Source organism: Anoplophora glabripennis, unplaced genomic scaffold, assembly GCF_000390285.2.
Source record: "Anoplophora glabripennis isolate ALB-LARVAE unplaced genomic scaffold, Agla_2.0 scaffold175, whole genome shotgun sequence".
NCBI classification, from domain to species: Eukaryota; Metazoa; Arthropoda; class Insecta; order Coleoptera; family Cerambycidae; genus Anoplophora; species Anoplophora glabripennis.
This window is the reverse complement of record NW_019416926.1, coordinates 287,564-311,267: the sequence shown is the minus strand read 5'-3', so window position 1 is coordinate 311,267 and position 23,704 is coordinate 287,564. Positions and strand designations below refer to the sequence as shown.

Below are 23,704 nucleotides of genomic sequence, written 5' to 3'. Positions count from 1 at the left end.
CGAATATATCAGAGTTTTTGGTGCCACGGTGTAGTATATCTCCATACCGCACTCCCAGTCCAAAAAATTCCGCAATTATTTGTGGTGGGGCGCGATAGAATGAGAGCGACCCAACTAGTGGGGACTTTAAGTTGCCCTTCATTATACCATGGGGACTTTCCGAACCTGTATAATAATAGTTCAGTAAAATAAAATTTGACTTACTTTATAATCAATTATTTGAAAATATGAGTAAAAGTTAGTAAAAGCAACAGAATCTCCTTTTTGGTAGCGTTACACGAATATAACACATATGTTTTTGTTATTTTTATAAACTAGATCCCTGCTTTGATCAAAACTGAAATTCCAAGTTATTCTAAAAAATAGGCCTTGTATAAGGTTTGGAATTATAACGTTTATTCTACTTTGCATTTATCGCACATAATATTCGTTTTTGTCCTTTTCTCTTGGATTTTATTGCAATTCTTCGTCATTTTGTTCACTTTCTGAAGTTTCTTATTCATTCAAATAATCAGCATCTTCGTCTGTTTCATTTCCGCTAAAATGATCGTCCTCATCTTCGCCTAAAAGAAAAAGTGACCGCAAAAATCGCGCATTTTTTCAGAGAACTAAAGAAAATATATAAATATATGTTTTTGGTCTCAAATTACTCGTCGTAAAAAATTAAGATGAGCATAGCTTTTAGTTTTTTGAAAATGTTCAAAAATCACCCCTATTTAGGGTTTGAAAAGACGCCCAAAATGAAGAATTGAATATTACCAATAAATATAAAAACTATTAACATGTGAATTTTTCTATCGAATGATTCTTGATACAAAGAAAGATTTATTCTCATGACTGAAATAAGCACGTTGAATTAGAAAATCCACCCTTAACCGCGCTCAGGGGGTGGAATCACCCCCAAAAATAGAGAATGTCAGAAATAATTGTAAAAATTAAAAAAATATATATTAAGATAATTCACATGCTAATAGTTTTTATATCAATTGGTAATATTCAAATTATTCATTTTTGGCATTTTTTCAACCTAGATAGCATCTAAACCGTAAGAGTTAGAAACCTGCAGTTTTACGAGTTGAAAAACTTTTCATTTCAAATGGAATGACCCATATTAATTGTCATAGGTGAATGCAAAACTAAATGCCCTTTCGACTGATATAAGGTAGTCCATACTTACCTCTAATAGATTTTCAAAAAAATCAGGTTCTTTTCTAAACTCCGAAAAAGTAGTTATAGTCCAGGCGGTATCTGTTTCGGGTTGGGTAAAACGCATATGATTGGAGATTTTTGCTTTAACGGCTTCTAAACAACATCAGAAATCATAATATTTCTATGCAAATAAAAAAAACGTGGGCTTAATTGTTATTGCAAAAAAGTTTAAAAAAATAGCAAAAAAATTCATTTTCTTCTTGGATTTCTCGTCGACAACTTAGCAACTATTCATTTTAGACAAAAATGGAAGAGGAAAAAAAGTTTTGTAATTAAATTTTGATCAAGATAGAGTTAGTTGCAATTCGAAAAAATAATTATTGTTATTGCAAAAATCGGAAAAATCATTTAAAAAATTGCAAAAAATGCTAGTTTATTTGTCAATTTTTTTCAGACACTTGAATAATACCTAGGATCTTCATACTTTTCCCAATTAAACTTCTTAGTGCATAGAATCATCACACCAAATTTCATCCAATTCGGTTAGATAATTTTTACATAATAATTGTTTAAATTTTCTATTTTTTTTTAAATTAAAAAATTTTCAAAATCAAATTTCTAAAAATCTAAAGCCTTTGAATACTTGAAAATTTCACCACAAAAAGAAGAGCTCTCAAGCTTTAAAATGGTTTTTGAAAAATTCAAATCGGACGCTTAGGTGAGCCGTGGTGATTGTTTAAACATTTTCGCAATTGCAAGTCCAATAATTAATAATAAAAGGTAGTTGAACATATGATAATTGAATTTTTTAAGTTGCGAGACAGCGATTTAAAAAAAGAATAATCGAAATTGGTCCATTAGAAGCTGAAATAATTGAAATTTTTCCGAGCGTCGCAGTTTTGAACTCGATAATTCAGATCGGAGTAGCTATGTGTTTGCTCCCCCCACCACTGATACCTCATGGATTTCACGCGGTCTTGAATATCTTTGGGTGACATTTTAAATAGGACGCCCGTGATTGCAAATTTTGAAAATTTATATCTGGAAAGTACTCGGAATGACAAACCTATTAGTTCAAAAAACAGCCCTTATACCCTTATAGTTTTGCTGTAAATTAGGATTAACTTTAATTCCGAAAATAATGGGCGGATCATAATTTTTTTTTAATACTCGTCTTTCCGAGTACTTTCAAACCATATTTTAAAATAAAAAAAATTGGAAAAAAACATTAAATTATTGCAATTGTTTATAAGCGTTTTGTGAAAATGTTTAAACAATCACCACGGCTCACCTAATCGTCCGATTTTAATCTTTCAAAAAACATTTTTAAGCTTGAGAGCTCTTCTTTTTGTGATGAAATTTTCAAGTATTCAAAGGCTTTAGATTTTTAGAAATTTGATTTTGAAAATTTTTTAATTAAAAAAAAATAAAAAATTTAAACAATTATTATGTAAAAATTATCGAACCGAATTAGATGAAATTTGGTGTGATGATTCTATGCACTAAAATGTTTAATTCGGAAATGTATGAAGATCCTAGGTATTATTCAAGTGTCTGAAGAAAACTGACAAATAAACTAGCATTTTTTGCAATTTTTTAAATGATTTTTTCCGATTTTTGCAATAACAATAATTATTTTTTTGAATTGCAACTAACTCTATCTTGTTCAAAATTTAATTACAAAACTTTTTTTCCTCTTCCATTTTTGTCTAAAATGAATAGTTGCTAAGTTGTCGACGAGAAATCCAAGAAAAAAATGAATTTTTTTGTTATTTTTTATACTTTTTGCAATAACAATTAAGCACACGGTTTTTTTTATTTGCATAGAAAAATTATCATTTCTTATGTTGTTTAGAAGCCGTTAAAGCAAAAATCTCCGAGCATATTCGTTTTACCCAAGTCTACCCTTTTTAAAACAGATACCGCTTGGACTATTATGTAGCAGCGTCAAGAAGGTCTTGCAAATCTACTTTTCCCTCACATTTTATCAGGGTTGGGACTGACAGTGTCAATATTTACTGGCATGTTTAAAAAGTGGTTTGACAAACAAAAGTAAACCACTAACAACAACTAAAACAAAACGCAAAACGAAACAAACTGAAACTCGGAACATAACAAGGAGAAGAATACTTATACATCCATTGCTCGAAGTGTCCTCCATTAATACACAAACGAATTCTGTTTTTAAAAGACCGTCCAACATTGGTCATATGTTGGTAAAAGTTCATGTAAAAACTGACAAACCGCAGCGGCATTGTAAGGTGGAGCACCATCATGCTGCATCCACATGCTTCGAAGTGTCGCCTAACAAATCTTCTACAATGTTTGTTAAAAAGTATAGTATAAACATACAAACATATAAAAGTATAAACTGCTCCAGTTTGATGCTGGTCAAAGAATGGTTTAATGACATGGATCCCCACAATTACTCCCCACACGTTTAAAGACCATCTGTGTTGGCTATGAGTTGTCCGGAATTGGTGACGATTTACTGTGTCATAATAATTACAATTATGGCGAATAACAAAACCAATTTTATGAATAGTAGCCGCATCAGAGAACAAGACCCGTTTAAAAAAATCATCATCTTGATTTAACATCTCAAGTGCCCACTGACAAAACTCCAGTCTCCGCTGAAAGTCTACATGTAGTAATTCTTGGTGCGATCTGTCGCACAGGACAAAAACCATACCTATCAAACTATTTCTTCCTACGTCAGCGACATTTTGAAAATATTATAATAAACTTTTACCTACTGTCTACTTAGCAAAATAACTACAACGTAATCATTAATAAAAAACTAGAGTGACATGTAGTTTGCTTTGTATGTCAAACTGCACTAAAAATTGTTTGAAAAGGACCAGATTTTTCTGGAAAACTGTTAGAGATAAGTACGGACAACCTTATATCAGTCGAAAGGGCATTCAATTTTGTATTCACCCATGACAATGAATATGAGTCATTCCATTTGAAAAAACAAAGTTTTTCAACTCATAAGATTATTAAATGTAGGTCTCAGTATTTCCGAGTCTGAGTAACGTACACGTTTTACTCAAAAATTACAAAATAAAGTAATTTGTGTCAAAATGAACTATGAAAACTGCAGGTTTATAACTCTTATGATTTAGATGCTATCTAGCCTCATTTGAAATCGTGATTTTTTTTCAAAAACAACTGAATATCTCGAAAACGGTAAGTTTTAAACACCATGTGTATATAATAAACTCTAGCTAATATTAAACAAGGAATTCAAAAATGCAATAATATACAGGGTGTTCTATTTAAAATAACAAAGTTATGTAGCGCCCACGCGAAATGGAACACCCTGTAAAGCTAAAAATATATTTTTTACATGGCCCACATGATTCAAAACAATTTTTTATTAAAATCATTTTTTTATAAATTTTACAGTTACAGAGTTACAGAAAAATCTCTCTTAGGTGGAACACCCTGTATAAGAAAGATTAATGGGCAACTACTGAGCCTTAAGGAAGTCGACTTTTAACAGAATAGTATTCTGAGATGTCAGTTGCTATTATCACACGGAAAAAACGATGGCTTAAAAATACATTCCATTTGTGGAAATAACTTCTAATACCTACATGTTCAATTTTAGAACTGAAATGTTTAATGGCACTTTATCAAAAGCCTTGCTAAAATCAAGGTATATAACGTCAACACACTGACCACTATCAATTGTGATGGTCCAATCGTTTAAAAATTGCAGCAAATTGGTTGTTGATCTCCCAGGGAGAAATCCATGCTGCTTTTCAGGACTAATTTTGTGACAAAACAACAGTTCGGTTACAGTTTCAATAATTCTTTCCATAACTTTCACTTCAAGAAGAGTAAGATTAATCTGTCGATAGTTTTTGTTAATCAATTTGTCTCTTTTTATTAATATTGCTATTCACCAGCTGATTTTCAAGCACTTGGTAAGGTAGCAAATTTTTAAGAATTTTGCATTATAATGGACATGGACAGTGGATGGCACGAAGGTGCAGCACATTTCTTTAAAACTATTGTCAGTAAACCACCGGGTACAGCAGAAGAATTTTTTAAAATTTTCTTTCACGGCTTGAGCAGATGTTTATAGTGGGTAATGAAAATTTATTCGCTGGCATATTAAGATTTGAAACTGGAGTGCTAGGCTGGTCGGTGAGCTACAATCTCCGATTTCAGGGTTTTGTCATCAAATATAATCAAGAATATATTTCAATTGAAAGTCATAATAATAATATTAATAGTAATAGTAGTAGTAATAGTAATGGTAATGGTAATAATACAATAATATTATCATTATTATCATCATCATCAAGAAACCGCAATGGGAACACGTATCATCCTTATCCTCATCCTCATTGCCCATCCTCATCATCGCTATCATTGTCGTCATCCTCGTCGTCATCGTCCTCATAGTCATCCGCATCATCGTCGTCATCTACGTCGTCATTTTCGTTATCCTTGCCATCACTATCATCACCACTAATATCAGCACCACCGGGCCTTTAGAGAAGGTTGTTTGACGCCTTTAGGTCAATGAAATATTAAACTGTAAATTGTTTTCGGACAATATTTTCAGTCGTTTCCAAGTTATAAGCAAAAATCATATGGCGCATGTGAGACCGTGTTTAACATTTCAAAATAAAACAGAAAAGATCACTTATCTAATTAATACAGCAGTACTGTTTATGCATGTATTATTTCAACTGCACGTTACTCGTTCAGTAAACGTCACACGTAAATCAATTTTGATCAAGTTTACAATAACAAATATTTGAAACATTGAATTTCTATAAAATTGACATTTGATTTACAATTTTCAGATAAAAAATGTGGATGAAATAAGTCAGTCATCAAAGGAGGAGACTAAATGTCTATTATTAAATAGGCAATTAAAAAACATAAACTACAGCGGAGGGGAAACATTTACAGTAGGAGCATTTCAAATAGCTAAGGTAAGTTTTCTTGTCGCCATAATGTTGCGGCTTCACCGCAAAAGGGTGTTATTGTAATTACAATTCATTTTTAAAATATATAAAATAAATTTTCTATTCTTTTTCATTTGTTGCAACAATATGTTTGTTTCGAGTTTATTCACTCAAATACGAAAATCCTTCTTATTTTTACGTACTGTTTTTTGTTGGAGATGGCTTACCTCCTTTGAAACTCCTATGTTCTTGAAGGGCCCTTCTGATGTCTTGAAAATGTTGATTTGTCTGTCTATTTATTATTATGGAGTTTGAACAAGTGAGACTCGACATAGTAACAAGTGCGTGTGATTTCCAACTCCATAATAATAAATAGACAGCCGAATCAACATTTTCAAGACATCAGAAGGACCCTTCAAGAACATAGGAGTTTCAAAGGAGGTAAGCCATCTCCAACCATTTTATTTCTTTATTCATACAGTCCACCACTTTGAATAACCGTGGCGTTATAACATGGTACCTTCGATTCCGGATTAAAACATTTATTTTATTCAAAACTACTTCATTATTGTTGTTGTGACAAATTGTTTAACAATTTAATCATTAAACAAAACTATTCATTTACATTTTAAGTCCATTTTTATTCCTAAAGTATATCATAAACTTTTTGCGGCCTACCACATTCCTTTGTTATCTTCTATTTCATTTATACCGGGTGGCTGGTGTACAATTTATATTACAATTTAAACTCGTTCCAACTGAAATTGTATTGAATTCATTTATAATTATTACATTTTTCCATTTATAATAATTAGTTGCATTTGTACTTTACATTTAATATGTCTAATAAAATCAAACAAACGCGTGCTATACGTGAACTCTCTATAGATCAGTTGACTGAATTATACGATTTAGCACAGACAGCTATCGATGACAGTAATTCACTTCCTTCATTTAAAATTCAATATAATGATATAGAGAAGATCTATGAAGAGTTTGAACGCCATCACGCTTCTATAATTGCTGCTCTGTCCGTTACTGAAAATGCTGATTTGGCTCCAGATAAAGAAGTTAGAAAAACTTTTATGAAAATGTACTATTCAATTAAGACAACTTTTCATGATTTATTTGAAGATACTCAACCAAATGCAGTATCTTTGAATAATCGTTCTTTTTCAAATATTAAATTGCCAAAAATTACGTTGCCAGCATTCGACGGGAATTACAAAGATTGGCCGAATTTCATTGATTTGTATTCTTCTCTTATTCATAATAACGAGTCTCTTTCTAATATAGAAAAGTTTCAATACCTACTTTCGGCTCTAAAACGAGAACCTCTGGGTCTGGTAAAATCCATACAGTTATCTAATGATAATTATATAATTGCATATAATATGTTAACAGATCGTTACCAGAATAAAAGAATTCTTGCGAATGCATGTTGGCAAGAAATATTTAATGCACCTAAATTAAACTCTGAATCTCCTCAAGCTCTTAGAAAATTATTAGACACTTTTCAAGAAAACTTAGCATCACTTAAAAATTTAAATTTGCCTGTAGATAGTTGGGACTTTATATTATTTCAGTTATTAATACAAAAATTAGATGCTGCTTCAGTTAAACGTTTTGAATTACAAGAAAATTGTAATAATATTCCATCTTACAAAATTTTATATGACTTTTTATTGAAACAGTGCACAGCTCTTGAATCAGTGGCTTTGTCTTCTCAAAAATGTATTTCTAATTCTAATACGCACTCTTCACAAAAATCAATGACCTCTCGTAATAAACCTAGCTCTTCATTTTTGATTACAAATAAAGATGCTAATTCTTCCAATATTATTTGCTCCTTTTGTGGCTCTACCCATTCTCTCCTAAAATGTCCTTCATTTATTTCGAAATCTCCACAAGAGAGATTTCAAGTCGCAAAAGAAAAAAATTGGTGCAGAAATTGCCTTCATTCAACGCACAGTGCAAATAACTGCCGTTCACAATTTTCCTGTCGTGTTTGTAAATCTCGACATCATACTTTACTACATTTTCCACGTGAACGATCTTCGTCCCTACAGCCTCAAGTGATTACTTCTAATACACTTGATGTGGATTCAACAAATCATATTTCTGTTAATAGTCCTTCTCATTCAGAGCAAGTTAATTCCCTTACTAGTCTTGTCGCTTCCAGTAATACTACTAATCTACTTCCAACAGCTATTGTTGAAATATTAGATTCTCGAGGATTTTATCAAAAGGTTCGTGTTCTGCTTGACGGAGGAAGTCAAGCAAACTTTATTACACAAACTTGTGCCAATCGTCTTGGGTTAAATACAAAAACAATATCTCACGCTATTTTCGGTCTAGGACAAATGTCTTCATCAGCTTCAAGGTCAGTTGAATGTCAAATTCGACCTCGTGGTCAAGTTTCTCCGGTATTTAACGTTGATGCTTTAGTAATACCTAAAATTTGCTTCGACATGCCAAACGTCCCGATTGCTGTGGAAAAGTGGAAACATCTTCATAACATAGATCTAGCAGATCCGAGTTTCAATATCCCCGGTAATATCGATATGCTCTTGGGCGTTGACATATTTTCCCAAATATTAGAGGATGGTCGCATCAATGGTAATCATAATGAACCTTCTGCCTTTAAAACTATATTTGGTTGGATTATTATGGGCAAGGTAAAATGTTCTACTGTTAATTCAGTGTGGTCATTTTTTGCATCTACTGATTTTTCATTGGACACCATTCTTAAAAAATTTTGGGAACTTGATGAAATACCTCAAATGGTCCAGGCATCTCCTGAAGATTTATTATGTGAACAGCATTTCATCTCAAATTATGCTCGTGATATATCTGGTAGATATACAGTGGCTTTACCATTCAAAAATTCTGATCCGGTATTCGTTGATTCATACTCCATTGCACTTCGCCGATTTTATTCATTAGAACGTCGTCTACTTCGTGATCCGTCCTTATATGAAGCATATTCTGAATTTATGAGAGATTATTTGCATAGCAATCATATGGAAAAGGTGTTTAATCTCCCGGAAAATCCCTACAAATTATATTACATTCCTCATCACTGCGTTTTTAAACCGGATAGTACTACAACTAAATTAAGAGTAGTATTCGATGCATCTTGTAGAACTTCAGATAATATCTCTTTGAATGATTGTTTACTAATTGGTCCAAAGTTACAAAAGGATATCGTTTCTATTCTTCTAAATTTCAGATTACATAAGATTGTATTTACGGCCGATATAAAACAAATGTATCGACAAATTTGGGTACGACCAGATCATAGGGACTATCAGAGAATTATCTGGAGATTTTCGCCTTCTGAGCCTTTACAGCAGTTTCGTTTGAAAACTGTTACTTACGGTGTATCGTCTGCTCCGTATTTAGCCCTCCGCACTTTGATTCAACTTGGTAATGATGAAATTCAACACTTTCCCCTCGCTGCTAAGGTACTTTCTTCTGATATTTACATGGATGATATCGTCACTGGTTGTGACACAATAGAAAACGCTAAACTTCTTCAACAAGACCTTATCAAGCTACTCGAACGAGGTCAATTCCAATTAAGAAAATGGAGTAGTAATCACCCCAGCCTTCTATCTGACATTCCCATGTCTTATCATGCTCAACAATCCTTATCTTTTGATGATGAAAATTCTGTAGTGAAAATTTTGGGTCTAAAATGGTTTCCCTCACATGATTATTTCTCTTATTCTGTTTCTCAAATCGATAGGGCCTGTACTAAAAGATTCATACTTTCTGATCTGGCAAAGATTTTTGATCCTCTTGGGTTCTTAACTCCCCTAACATTCTTTGCAAAACGTCTGATGCAACACCTTTGGAGTTTAGGTTTAGGTTGGGACGAGACCCCTCCAAACGATGTTGTCAATAGTTGGCAAAAATATCAAGCTCAATTAGCTTCTTTATCAACTCTCAAAATTCCTAGATGCATAGTTCCAAAATCTTTTCAAAACTGTGAATTACATGGATTCGCTGATAGTTCGGAAAAGGGCTATGCAGCTGTCATATACTTCTTATTTTCTAGCCCTTATGAAATTCCTCACGTTTCCTTTGTTTATGCCAAGTCCAAAGTAGCTCCTTTGAAAAAACTTTCAATTCCACGCTTAGAGCTCTGCGCAGCAATGTTGCTCGCTGATATGATTTCATTTATTCTTAATATTTATTCAGAAAAATTATATTTTCAAAATGCTTATGCCTGGTCTGATTCTACTATTGTGTTATCCTGGATAAAGTCTTCTCCACATCGATGGAAAACTTTTGTTGCCAACCGAGTAAGTCGTATTCAATTGAAAGTTTCTCCCAATTGTTGGTATCACGTTAGTTCTACAGATAATCCAGCTGATATCGCTTCACGAGGACTTTTTCCAGGAGAACTTATTAACAATGTTCAATGGTGGGCGGGGCCTTCATGGCTGAAGTCACCAAAAGACACGTGGCCAGTTTCATCTTATGAAAATAATCCAGCTTCCTTGGAAGAAGAAAAAAGGGTCGTTCTTTCTTCGTTCGTTTCTCTTGATGCTTTAGACTTACTTCTAGAAAAATATTCCTCTCTCGCAATAATTAAACGCATCATTGCCTATTGCCTTCGTTTTATAAATAATGTTCGATTTTGTGATTCCAAATTATTTGGTCCTCTAACTATACATGAGATACATAATGCATTTCTTCTTTTGATAAAGCGTGTTCAACATGTATCGTTTTCCGACGATATTGCCAAACTTGAAAAGGGACACCTTGTCAGTAAACCACTTCGAAAACTTAATGTGTTTATTGACAAAAATGGTATTATCAGAGTAGGTGGTCGACTTGCTCATTCTTCATTGTCTTATGATCAAAAGCATCCTGTACTTCTTCCTCGAGTTCATCGTTTATCAGAACTTTTAATTGAAGAAGTACATAAAATTCATCTTCATCCTGGTCCTCAGACACTACAGTTTCTTCTTTCCCAGCAAGTTTGGATTTTGTCTGCCAGACGTGCCATTCGTCATTGCCTTTCCAAATGTGTGCGGTGTTTTCGAACAAATCCACGTTCTGTTCAACCCATTATGGGCGACTTACCTCCAACACGTGTAAACCAAATTAAACCTTTTCAATGTGTGGGAGTTGATTATGCCGGCCCATTTTTCATTACATTAGGCAAGTCTCGCGGAGTAAAATCGCAAAAGGCGTACTTGTGCTTGTTTGTGTGCTTTGCAACCAAGGCAGTTCATCTAGAGCTTGCTTCAGACTTATCTACAGAATGTTTTCTTGCTGCTTTACGACGATTTATTGCCCGTCGAGGTCGTTGCACACAAATATATTCGGATTGCGGTAGTAATTTCGTTGGTTCTCAAAAAGAACTCTCAAAGTACATGCAACATGCCGCCGAACAAGAACAAATTCAATGGTCTTTTAATCCACCCTCCGCGCCTCACTTTGGAGGTATTTGGGAAGCAAACATTAAAAGTGTAAAGACTCATTTAATTAGAGTCGTAGGAGAACAAATATTAACATACGAAGAATTTTACACTGTTCTAACTCAGATAGAAGCTATTTTAAACTCTAGGCCTTTGTGCCCTTTAAGCTCAGATCCGAATGACCTTTCTGTCCTAACGCCGGGACATTTTTTAACACTAGAGCCTTTAACTGCTTTACCAGATCCAGATCTGTCACATTTATCTCTTAACCGTCTTAGTCGTTGGCAACTATTGCAACGTATGCATTTCGATTTCTGGCGGCGTTGGCACTCCGAGTATCTACATACGTTGCAACAGCGTAATAAGTGGAACAAATCGGCAGTTAAAATTGAACCGGGTACAGTAGTTCTTATAAAAATTGAAAATTCACCTCCCTTACAATGGACGTTGGGACGAGTAGAAAAACTCCATCCTGGTGCTGATGGAATAGCTCGAGTAGCTACCGTGAGAACAAAACGAGGTTTAATGCAAAGACCATTAGTAAAACTTTGTCCTCTCCCTCAACAATAAATGTTATTTCTTGCTATACATGTATATTGTATATACATATTTCTTTTTTTTTATGTGTTTTTTTTTTCTTTGATATTTATTACATAACAATACATTTTTTTTTATATATTTTGGTGGGCGGTTATGTTGCGGCTTCACCGCAAAAGGGTGTTATTGTAATTACAATTCATTTTTAAAATATATAAAATAAATTTTCTATTCTTTTTCATTTGTTGCAACAACATGTTTGTTTCGAGTTTATTCACTCAAATACGAAAATCCTTCTTATTTTTACGTACTGTTTTTTGTTGGAGATGGTTTTTGTATATAATTCAATTCATTCCATTCGAGAGACTCGACATAGTAACAAGTGCGTGTGATTCCCAACTCCATAAGAAATAAATAGACAGCCGAATCAACATTTTCAAGACATCAGAAGGGCCCTTCAAGAACATAGGAGTTTCAAAGGAGGTAAGCCATCTCCAACCATTTTATTTCTTTATTCATACAGTCCACCACTTTGAATAACCGTGGCGTTAAAACACATAAACCAAACTGCTAAAATTTCAGCAAATATTGACAAGGGTTCCCAACCTCTGAGGATGTAAAATAGTTGCTTTGCTCTAGAAGATAAGAAGATTACTGTTTTCACTATGTAATATATAGTGCTTTTCTTAATATTATTTTTTAAAAACAACGTGTTTTTAATAGAATACCCAATATTTTCTTATTATGAATTCAAAGTCCTAATGCCATTGGTACTGATGTAGTAATGCACTAGTCTAAAGTAGGTATGAGATATTTATTTTATAAAATAAACATTATCAATATAATTTTGCAAAATCTGGATATTAAATCGACGTTTCTTCAACGAGTTGAAATTGTAGACAGAGATTGAAATAATAATAATCTAAATACAGACCATCGTAATAGGAACTTTTTCTTAGTTTTTTTTAAATGAAAAATAGCAGAATATAGTTATAGGTACTAGTTTTATGACACTTTTGCGAATACTTAATATTACGTTGTAAGCAAATTGATCGGATTGGCTAAAAAAAAAATCATAACTTTTTTATTTGCAGTTTTCGAAAATATTAAAAATACATTTAATATGTAGGGCAACCTTTAATAACTTGTTATCAACAGTCGAGCCAAATCAAGGAGTGCGTAACAATTTTTTCGTGTTTTAGTAAAAATATTTTAAAGTTTCGGTTGCTTAATTTTTCTATGATTTTTTATCACGGTAATACATTTGCTTTTATTTTCTATTTCTAACAGTTGAGTAAAGTTAAAATATTTATCTTTACTCAATTTCAATCAAAGAGGAAAGTAAAATTGTCACTGTAAAATGTTAATACTTTTGATCTCATTATCCAAATGAAAAAAAAAACATTGCAGTAAGTACACATTGTAGATGGTCCCACTGATTTAGATGGCTCGCTAATGTAGATAATGCCGTCGTACATACTATAGTAGAATCATATTCGATGCAAAGTAATAAATCATTGCCTGTCAAGGGATCCAGTGCAATACGGTTTTAAGGGGTTTAGAAATTGAATAATTTCTTAATGCATTATGAAGGGATAAAGGAATCAGTTCACGTTTGGCACCCTTGTTCTTACAAAAATTCCTTTGTTCTCATAAACTATTTATTTTAAATGTAATTTATTATAAATCCAATTTATTTTTTAAATTCCACATATATACTACATTTTACCTCTGTACGCGCCACTGCTGTTTACTTGTTTTTTGGAGGCTGTCTGTGATTAACAACCAAGCTCGCCAGGATAGTATTTGACATATAACCGACCACTTCGTACACTTGATGCACCTGGGCGACTACAGCTACTACCAGAACACAGTGCGTATGCAGCGGTATTTCAGATTTAACATTCAATTTCAATTTAAATTTGAAATGGTTCATCTTACGCCTCCTAAAAATGATGACACGATTTTCCTTTGATAAAAGACCGACAATTTTTTGCTCTTTTTTGCATCGAATACGATGGGCTCCTTGATGTAGACAGACCAGTCGACGTTGATGGTATCGCATAAAATTTTAATTTTTTGAATGGAGGTTCATCACTGTTACATGATTCCTTAAAATGTCATTTCAGAATATCTTGTTTAGTGAAACTTCTTCCACATTTGTTCCACAAATATATTTTTAATAAAATAACGCGATATTGTTACTATAGCGCTAAACAAATTTATAGTTATATACCACTAATATGGCTCCCCGCCCAGATTGCGATAAATGTAATGCAAACAAGTCTCATGTTGTGATGGGGGTGCGTTCAAGGCCACTATACGACCTTAAATCAAAATTGTAAAACGACCTAGAAATTCATTCAAGGTCAACAATATTGATCCAATCAACTTCATCAAGAATATAGATACTATGTCGCTTATTTTATTAATTACATTTTCCAATACTCCGTCACAAGACAAGCTCAAAAACATCGCTCCGGACATAATTCACCATTACTTGACAGGCTTGTGTTACTTTTTTCCAAATATTAGTGCCAGGAAATTAGTAGTAATCTTGTAGTTTTCAAAGGCTTGACAAATAAAATATTGAAGAAGTTTCATCCGTATCATATTGAAAATCGAGCACTGTTACCGTAGTTAGGAAAGTTATTAGTGAAATTGGAGAAAATTTGGATGAATAGAATTTTGAAAAAAGAATACTCATAGTCGCAAGCTAACTTAAAATAAATATTCAAACTGTCCACCGTTGTTTTCTACACAAAGCGAAAATGAATGTGGACATTTCTTAACATTTGAGGCGTCATAGTTAGAAACTCGTTTTGAATCTTTTCTTTTAAGTCTTGAATATCCGTTGGGGGTACTTTGTATACTCGCTCCTTGAATAACCCCACAAGAAAAAGTCCAGACTATTTAAGTCAGGTGAACGGGCGGGCCAAGGAAGTAGACCACCACGACCTAACCACTGGTTTGGATATACGTGATTTAGGTGTTCTCTAACCTGAAAGATAAATAGGTAATAGGAAAAGTATAATAACAGTAAAATAATCACATTACAGCCAAAGGAACGGGCGCAAATCTGGTATTTTACATAAAAATGTTTTTTTTTTTTGCAAAAACTACGCGACTTAGGTACAGGGAAAGCTATTAAAAAAATGTAGGGTCTACAGAAAGGCATCTAATGAAATCATAAAACACAGGGTGTTCTATTTGAAAAAGTCGATATTATGCGATGGGATACAATCATAATACGTTACGTTTAACATTTTTGGTTTTAGGTTTCAGACTCTCTGACTCTTTTCGTCCAATATTGGCATACTCGCGTATAAAACTGCCGTACCTCTTGTATATTCATCTGGTAACCATTCCGGAGCGAAAAACAGCATTAAAGGGACTCTCCTACATTCGCGGGGAGCGTCAAGTTTCATATCTGGTTCCGGCGGCAGTTTTTTACTTAAAACAACATTATAAATTATTAAATTTCACCGTCAGCGCTCTTCAGACGTCCGAACAGAGAGAACAAAAAATGTGGAAAACAAAGCCCGCGCACTTCCCGGAAGCGGGCGAAATAAAATAACTTTCCTCTAATGTAATATTTCTTTGTCCTAATTACATTCCGAGCAGCTCTGAATTTTCAACTTCAGCTGACGCCTTAATAAGGGCTGTTCGGTAATTACTGAAGCAAGGCAATGGATCGTAATAGATGTAATATAATATTCCTTTGGGGAAAAAAGAGGAAATGGTAATCCTTCAGACGGGAGGGGGAGGGGAAGGGCGAGCGGCGATTTTACATTTGATACAGGGTTGGCCTCGGCAGGAGCTTGATCTTACTTTTATTACTGAATCAGAAATTGTGACAAGGTAGTTATGAATTATAAGCAGAAGTGACACGAAATTGGTTTTTAAATAACCGTTTCAAAATTACGGATATTTTATACATTTTGAGGATCCTTGGAATATCTGCCTCGTCGGAGGAGGTGGAGATTGCCTCCACGTTTGGAATAAAAATTATCCACCGTATTATTGGAACCTCAATTTGCTATTTTGGAACAAAGTACATAAAACTAATTTATAAGTTTGAGTGTAAAATTTGTTCAACTGAAATAAATACATACTATATGCAACCTCATATACAAAATGTGTGCACAGCGAACAATTAGATGCGTCCTTTGTTTTTATTGGCTAATCAGGCACGTGACCCAGTACACGAAGATAGGGGCTTTTGTGGCTGCAACAGCGCCAGCCACTGCTGCAGTAAATGCAGTAATATTTCGTACGTGGTATGTGGTGGTTTATTTCTGCGAGCGGCACGTGTGAATATTTTCGTTTAGGCGTCTACGGATATTAGTTATTAAAATGAATAGCGTTTCGTTTTAAAAAAAACTTTATTTGGTTCTCTGCCTTATGCGGATAAACTAAAAATAAAAGAATTAGGTGGGCCGACACCACAATTAAATATTGAAGTTAGTGGAACAAGCCGAAGTAAAAGTTATAAAAGACAATTTAACAATAATGTATACACAAAAGCAGAGTGTGTGTGCGGGTGTGATTTAAAAAATACACTGTTTTGTTTTCCATGCTTACTTTTCGGTGGGGATAAAGCATGGACAATGTACAGTGTGAAAGATTTAAGTCATTTAAGTCATTAAGTAAAATAAACATAAGAAGTCAGATTCTGCATATTGGGATAATATACGGAAACACAATGAACAGGTAACCAAAAATTGTTATGTATTATCTAAAATCGTAGATTGCATAAAATTTTGCGGAGCTTTCGAATTAGCACTTCGGGGACACGACGAGACAGAAAATTCGGACAACCCTGATGTGTTTCGTGGACTCATAAATTTTAGTGCAGATCTTGACGACATATTAAAAGAACATCTAGCCACATGGGTATGACCGGGATTTTCTGTGATTGTACCGGGAATTAACTGTATGGTGCCGGATTTCGGATTTGCACGTATAACTCCCGGAATATAATATAATATAATGTACATTTATATAAAAAAAGATAAAGAAAAAATCATAACACGGCGAGGAAAATTAAAATTCGTTGAATCGTTGGTAAATTTCACAAACGATTTTTTTGTTTATAAACAATATTCAGTAATTTAATAAAATATTTAATAAAAAAAAGGTATCAATTTCAAAAATCATTCTTGTAAAAATCTGTGTTTTTTATAAATGTTCCTTGAAATTCAGAAGTGCCAGGAAAGCGCGTGACCTTGATCCAATCAACTTCATCAAGAAAATAGATACTATGTCGCTTATTTTATTAATTACATTTTCCAATACTCCGTCACAAGACAAGCTCAAAAACATCGCTCCCGACATAATTCACCATTACTTGACAGGCTTGTGTTACTTTTTTACAACAAAAAAAAGATCATTTATCTGCTCAAATAATAGAGATATGGGAAAAAAGTGTTTTGAACTATTTTCACCTATTTCCACTTTCTTCATTATTTTACCGAAATAACTATTTTGAACATTTTTCTTTATGGGTGCTAGATATATTTTCATTATTTTCCTCATATCCGTTTTGTTTTCAGTTTAAATTTCTACCTCACAACATAAAATGTAATTAATATTGTAACTTTAGAGGTCTTTTAATATCTCATGAGCCACGAAATGCGCGAAAGGCGTGGCGTATCCCCATAATTCTTCTAATAAGCACGTTGTGAAAACATTGATTCAGAACTAGACCATGTGCATCATTACAAGTAGACATGAACTAAGGCGCTCGGGCATCAATAAAGTCAACTGGCGGACGTTCGTTATATATATTTTTATTGTTTAAATTAAAATAATAAAGAATAGGGCATTTTATTATGATATTTGTAATCGGATCAAAGGCTTGTTTACGCTAGAGCTCGAGAGAGACTGTGAATAATAGGTGTAATGTTTTTAGGACGTAGAATAATTTAGGCAACGGTCGGAATTATGTTTCTGCGCATATGAAGGTCAAAGCTCATAAGATTTTAAAACATCTCTACCAATCAATCCATTTCTTCCAAAACCGTTACGGGATCGCATGAAGAGTTGAAATTAACTACATTTCCATAATTTGACATTACAAAAAAATGTGACCTTAACATTTCAACTTGGGCTATTTTCGAAAAATAACATTTCACGGCTTCAAATTAAGTGGCAGTGATTGCACTATATTCGCATAAGTTTTCCATGGTATTCACAAAATCGATAGATAAGAAAAGAATATCTTTTTTTAGATACGTTTTTTAGCACCCTTGAAAACATGCAGATAATGACTTTCTAGTTTTCGACAATATTAAAAAACCGAAAAACATAGGTACTCAAATTTTTTTGACATACATTTTTTCTACCATGGGACTTGAGCATCCTCGAAGACGACCAGAATATGGTTTTGACATTTTAACTTGTAGAGCTCTAAGAATTGAGAACAAACGAAAATGATATTTTTACATTTTAACAATTCTCTTGGTAAACATATGTCGTTTTTATATCTAAAAAATAACCTTGAAATATATCTTAGCTTTGTTTGTCCGTGGCAGTCGTTAACGGTGAATCTACTAATCTTGTCACTATTTATATTTGATGTGGTCACTGATCCATGACGTTTCGGTGGGTGACCTCGTACGCGTTGTTGACGTTCCAGTGGGTTGCTTTTACGGATGACTCTCTTCCTAGGACCTGACAGATCCACGCCACCATCCTTGTTGAAATTGTTCGGATTTTTAGAAATTTTTAATGCTGCTCTGTATAGTCGGGGCCAAAATCTTCTCCCTCTCACCACCATGTTGGTTTTACTTAGCTCCACTTGTGTCCCGTGTCCGCCCTATGCCCTGCTACTGCCGATTTTTCGTAGTTATTATTTTTGAGATGACTTTTGTGTTCCTCTAACCTCGTGTTGATGTGCCTTCCTGTTTGTCCTATGTAGACATTCCCGTAAGAGCAAAGAATACTGTACACACCGGGCGTATGTCTCCTCCTGATATTCGATATTTCTCGCCGTGTAGCCATTTCCTCTCAGGGCCTAAACGTCTTGGCTCGCTGATGATCTGCGCTCGATGAATCAAGGTATTTATGATCCCCTGTTTCTGGGCTGGGTGGTGATGGGACTCCGCATTCAGATATCTGTCTGTGTGAGTTGGCTTTCTGTATACTCAATGTCCTAAAGTGCTATCTGGTTTCCTCTCAACCGAAACATCCAAGAAGCGAAGGGCGGCGTTTTTTCTACTTCCATGGTAAACTGGATATCTGGATGTATCCCATTGATATGATGCAGGAAATCCTCTACGGTGTTGCCTCCGCGGGGCCAGATGATGAAGGTGTCGTCAACATATCGGTAGGCTACGGTCAGAGTACAACCGTATTTGACCGATTTTTTAGACTGGCGTGGACGGCCGACAACGGTAAAACAAACAAATGTGTATAACTGAGTGTAGATGGTCACAGTTCCACCGTCCAGCACGGACCTGTTCGACCAACTGATGGGGAAAAACAAATAGTTTTGTTTTTTTTTTTTTCAGCCGTATATACCAGTGTGTATTCCAATTTGTATACAACTGTACGTAATTTAGAAATATTTAATCAGTATTATAAACAATATGGTCGATATTGAGAAATTAATATCGTTAGTTTATGATCTTAAACCATTGTGGGATATAACCAGTAAGAGTTACCACAATAGGGATGTGCCAAAGCAAGAAAGCTTTGGCAGGAAATAGGAGACGAATTGAACAGCAGGTGTAAGTAATTATTTTATTAAATATATTTCATTCATGGGTGTCTATTTCATTATATTGAAACTCTGTCGCACCTACTCCATTGAAATAAGTTTTGAATTGGTCGCGAATATAGTATGCGTCTCTTCCCACTCAATTGAAGCGTCTTGATCCCCTGATTCTTATATATTCTTCTGTATTTGTAGAGTCTATTGTCTGAGAGATACCTTCATCGACTCCCTCTTTGTCTATGAGAATGTTGTGCAATAGGCAAGCAGTTCTAACCAGTTTGTCAACATGCTGAGGTTTAACTTGTAATTCTGTCCTGAAGCATCTCCATTTTGAAACAAGTATGCCAATTCCACATTCCACAGTTCGCCTGGCTCGGCTAAGCGATTTCCCGAGGGACCTCTTCTCTTCCTGTTGGATAGGGACGCATCAGATACTTTTTTAGAGGATATCCTTGATCACCAAGAATAATGTAGGGAAGTGCCATGGTAGTAACTCTCTCGGCTTAGGAAAAGGGAAAGATCGAAGAAAAATACCGCTGTCACTTTTCCAACAACATTACCTACTTCATCCATTTTAATCGTACACTGACGAAACATTGACCAACGTTATGTGCGGTGTGACCACAGTTCGGCAGAACAAGTTGACCGATTCGGTCGGCCATTTACGTCAGTGTAAAAATCGGCCAAATACGGATGCACTCTGACCGTAGGCATAGGCTTCAACGTTGTGGATTTCAGGTCTTTCTTCTCAAAGGCTTCCATGTATATATTGGCCAGGACTGGAGATAACGGTGAACCCATTGCTGCTTCCTCCGTCTGTTCATAGAATTGGTTCCGAAATCCTTGTCCTCTGCGATTAGTCTTCGATGCAGTTCCTCTAAGGCTTCGTCGACGGAAACTTCCATATAGGGATGTAACATCGAATATCACCAGGATATCTCCTGGTTGGAGTTCAATTCCTCGAATTCTGTCAATAAAGTCCCCTGCGTTTTTGACGTGTTGCTCTGTCCTCCCTACTAAGTTCATTATCTCATGTCCGACGTATCGGATCAGGAGGTGTGTTGCTGATCCAACTGATCTCACTATCGGTCGAGATTCACAAACCGAATCTTCCTCTTCGACACATTACTACTCCACATTGAAGGCTTGGCAACCGAACGACCTCGAATTCTGGCGAAAGTAAAGAAAGAATCTATTGCATTCGTTCAAGACTACCATTTGATAACCTTTACGCATTATATCTCACATTAATGATACGCGACCTTGAAAAATATGCCACCAGATGGCCTTGATGACCTGATCACCGGATGAGCTTGGATTCTTTTCAACGCCATCTCGAAACATTACGTCTCAACAATAACCTTCCATCTGAACTTAAAGCCTACATCGAGCGGCGGGAGTGACCCCAGAATTGGCTATCTTCTCCACGGCCTTCATAATTTTGCCACCTGATGACCTTGGATTATGTTCAAGGTTATCTAGAATCGTTACTTCACAACATTAATCTTCCTTAGACCATGTTATCAAGGTTGACTGGTAGGAAGCTACCCCAGAATCGGCTGTCTCGGACGAACTTATCGCCTCATCACCCACTCTTGTCGACTGCGCTAGCCTTTCTCTCCAAATTATCGATCGTTATCGTTCGTCGCCGCACTGGAAACGCTTGTAACTAAGTTTAACATAATACAATTTACCAACTTATCTGTATTAATCAATGAAATGCTTGATGGATTAGGATATTAATGAGATTTTAACTAGTGTAGATTTATTTTATATGGATATGTCTACTAACGCATAAAACGAGATCTTTACAACCTGTATGTTCAGATTTAAATTGTGAGCATCAAATTTGAAACTGAAACAAATAGCAGAAGAATCTCTCAGGAATATGCAATTAGACTGCTTGGTTATCGCTGCAGGCACGGGCGTTACAGCTGGAAGATGAGACTATCGGTCTCCCACTAAGATAATTTTACGGTGGACGTATTTAGAATATCTAGATTGATTCAAACGAATCACTGACGTTACAATTTTTACTTCAATAATTGTATTCGAATTGACACAACGTTAGTGTTGAAGCTGTACAAACAATTTTTGTCGCAACGCAAAATTGAATGACCGACATCACGCAGGATCAATTTAATTTTTTAATGTTCCTCTTTCTATTTTTGCTTTTATGTAATAGGTATTGCAGTCACTGTTCCAGCTAAATTTATGGACGTTTTGTCTTTTCAAAATATATTAAATTTTATTTGTCATAAGTAAAAACCTGTAATAACTAGAAATGAATTGTATGTAAAATTATATGTTAGTGGACAAGTTGTAAAATCGTACAGAAAATTATACCAACTTCTCATTGATACAATTATGACAACGTTAGTGGGGGCGATTTAGACACATTCAACATTTACCCTTTATACCGTATTTCCTTTAGTACATTATTTTAAATATGCTGGATCAACACACTCTACTGTTAAATAAAATAAGCCAAAAATATATTTGAACGACGTCAACAATTGAATTTATTGTAAAAACTTTGAAATGTAAAAGGACCACGCATTAATGACTGTAAAACGTGGTCTCGGTTGAAATTAAAAATTGCTGTGAATACAAGTTATTTTTGGTCACTGGAATAAAGTTCCGATCGTAAAAACCCCGGCAGATGATTCGTTTGTCAGTTTTTGACCATTTTTACACCTTTTTTTCAGACACGTGTATAGATGGAGTAAAAACGCAATGTGGATAGCTATGTCACCCATTTGCAAGGAAGCCCGTGAACATACTCTCATGCCACCTGCACCTTTAATCTTCCCAACCAAATCGGCTAAAAGCTGCCCCATTTTCAAGGAATATATTGTCAGATTGTCACGCCATCCATACTCCAATGGCCCTCCCAATGGCCAAGAACCAACCCCAAAAAGGGGTTACACGCGTTTCTGATCTGTTTCATCGACCGGTCCTCCTACTTCCCCGTTTCTGTGAATGATAGACCCCACAAACATAATGTCACGGCACCTCGATCCTTTCTTGCAAATGGGTAACATCGCTATCCGCATTGAGTTTTTACTCCATCCACACACGTGTCGGAAATGCTACTAAAGAAGTAGTGAAAGTGATCAAACAGACAAACATATGTCGAGGTTTTTATGATCGGAACTTTATTTCAGAGGCTAAATAGAACTCCTATCCAAGCAGCAATTTTCAATTTTGCCCGAGACCGCTTGTTAATGTAATTAATACGTCTTTTGCTATATTACAATATAATACTTACGTGTTATATTTAGCAATATTATTTCCTTTCTTTCGACGTTTTAAGTTGAGAACGTATAGATTATAAGGTACGACAGTTCTTTGAACTCCAGTCCTGTCCGCAGTTACCAGTCTCTTAGCCCGTTCCATTTAGTAAAACACACGTGGTTGAAGAATTTCAAATAATATTCGTTTTTGAAGTTGTAAGCGTTCGGGATTTAACATCCAGTAATTTGGAGTAATTTTTATCAAATCGATATAAGCAATTTTTAAATTTAAGTCTGTATTTTTAAGCAAACAAATTGTAAAAATGGCGATTTCTTGCACAGTTTACTCTTTAAATTTAAACAACAAAAAATTAATTTTGAAAAAAATATTACACAACAGCCCTAGGTAACAATTTTATCTTTCGATTGTATTTTATTTGGATCGCTATGTTTATTGGTTTTCCAAATAAGTGTTATGGATTGAACGCAAAATATGGGTATATTTCAAGCAAGCGACGGACTCTTAAAGCCAATACTTAGTTACTCCGAAAAAAAAAATTGTCGAAACGATTGACAAGTACAGTGCTGACCATAGAAACATATCAAGCTTTTCTAAAGACTGACAATATACTGTTTTTTGAAGTGATGAAACAAGGAACATTAATTGTTAATTATGATATTTCAGTCTATGCCAGA

General features: G+C 34.7%; 1 protein-coding gene across 1 annotated transcript in view; it reads left to right on the top strand.

The window, feature by feature from the left end:
• LOC108904780 (sushi, von Willebrand factor type A, EGF and pentraxin domain-containing protein 1-like) overlaps window positions 1-23,704 on the top strand; it is a 74,988-nt gene that overhangs the window by 11,222 nt on the left and 40,062 nt on the right. Inside the window, exon 3 of the mRNA XM_023455692.1 lies at window positions 5,976-6,107. Coding sequence (XP_023311460.1) covers window positions 5,976-6,107 — 132 coding nt within the window. The remainder of the gene's footprint in view (window positions 1-5,975; window positions 6,108-23,704) is intronic.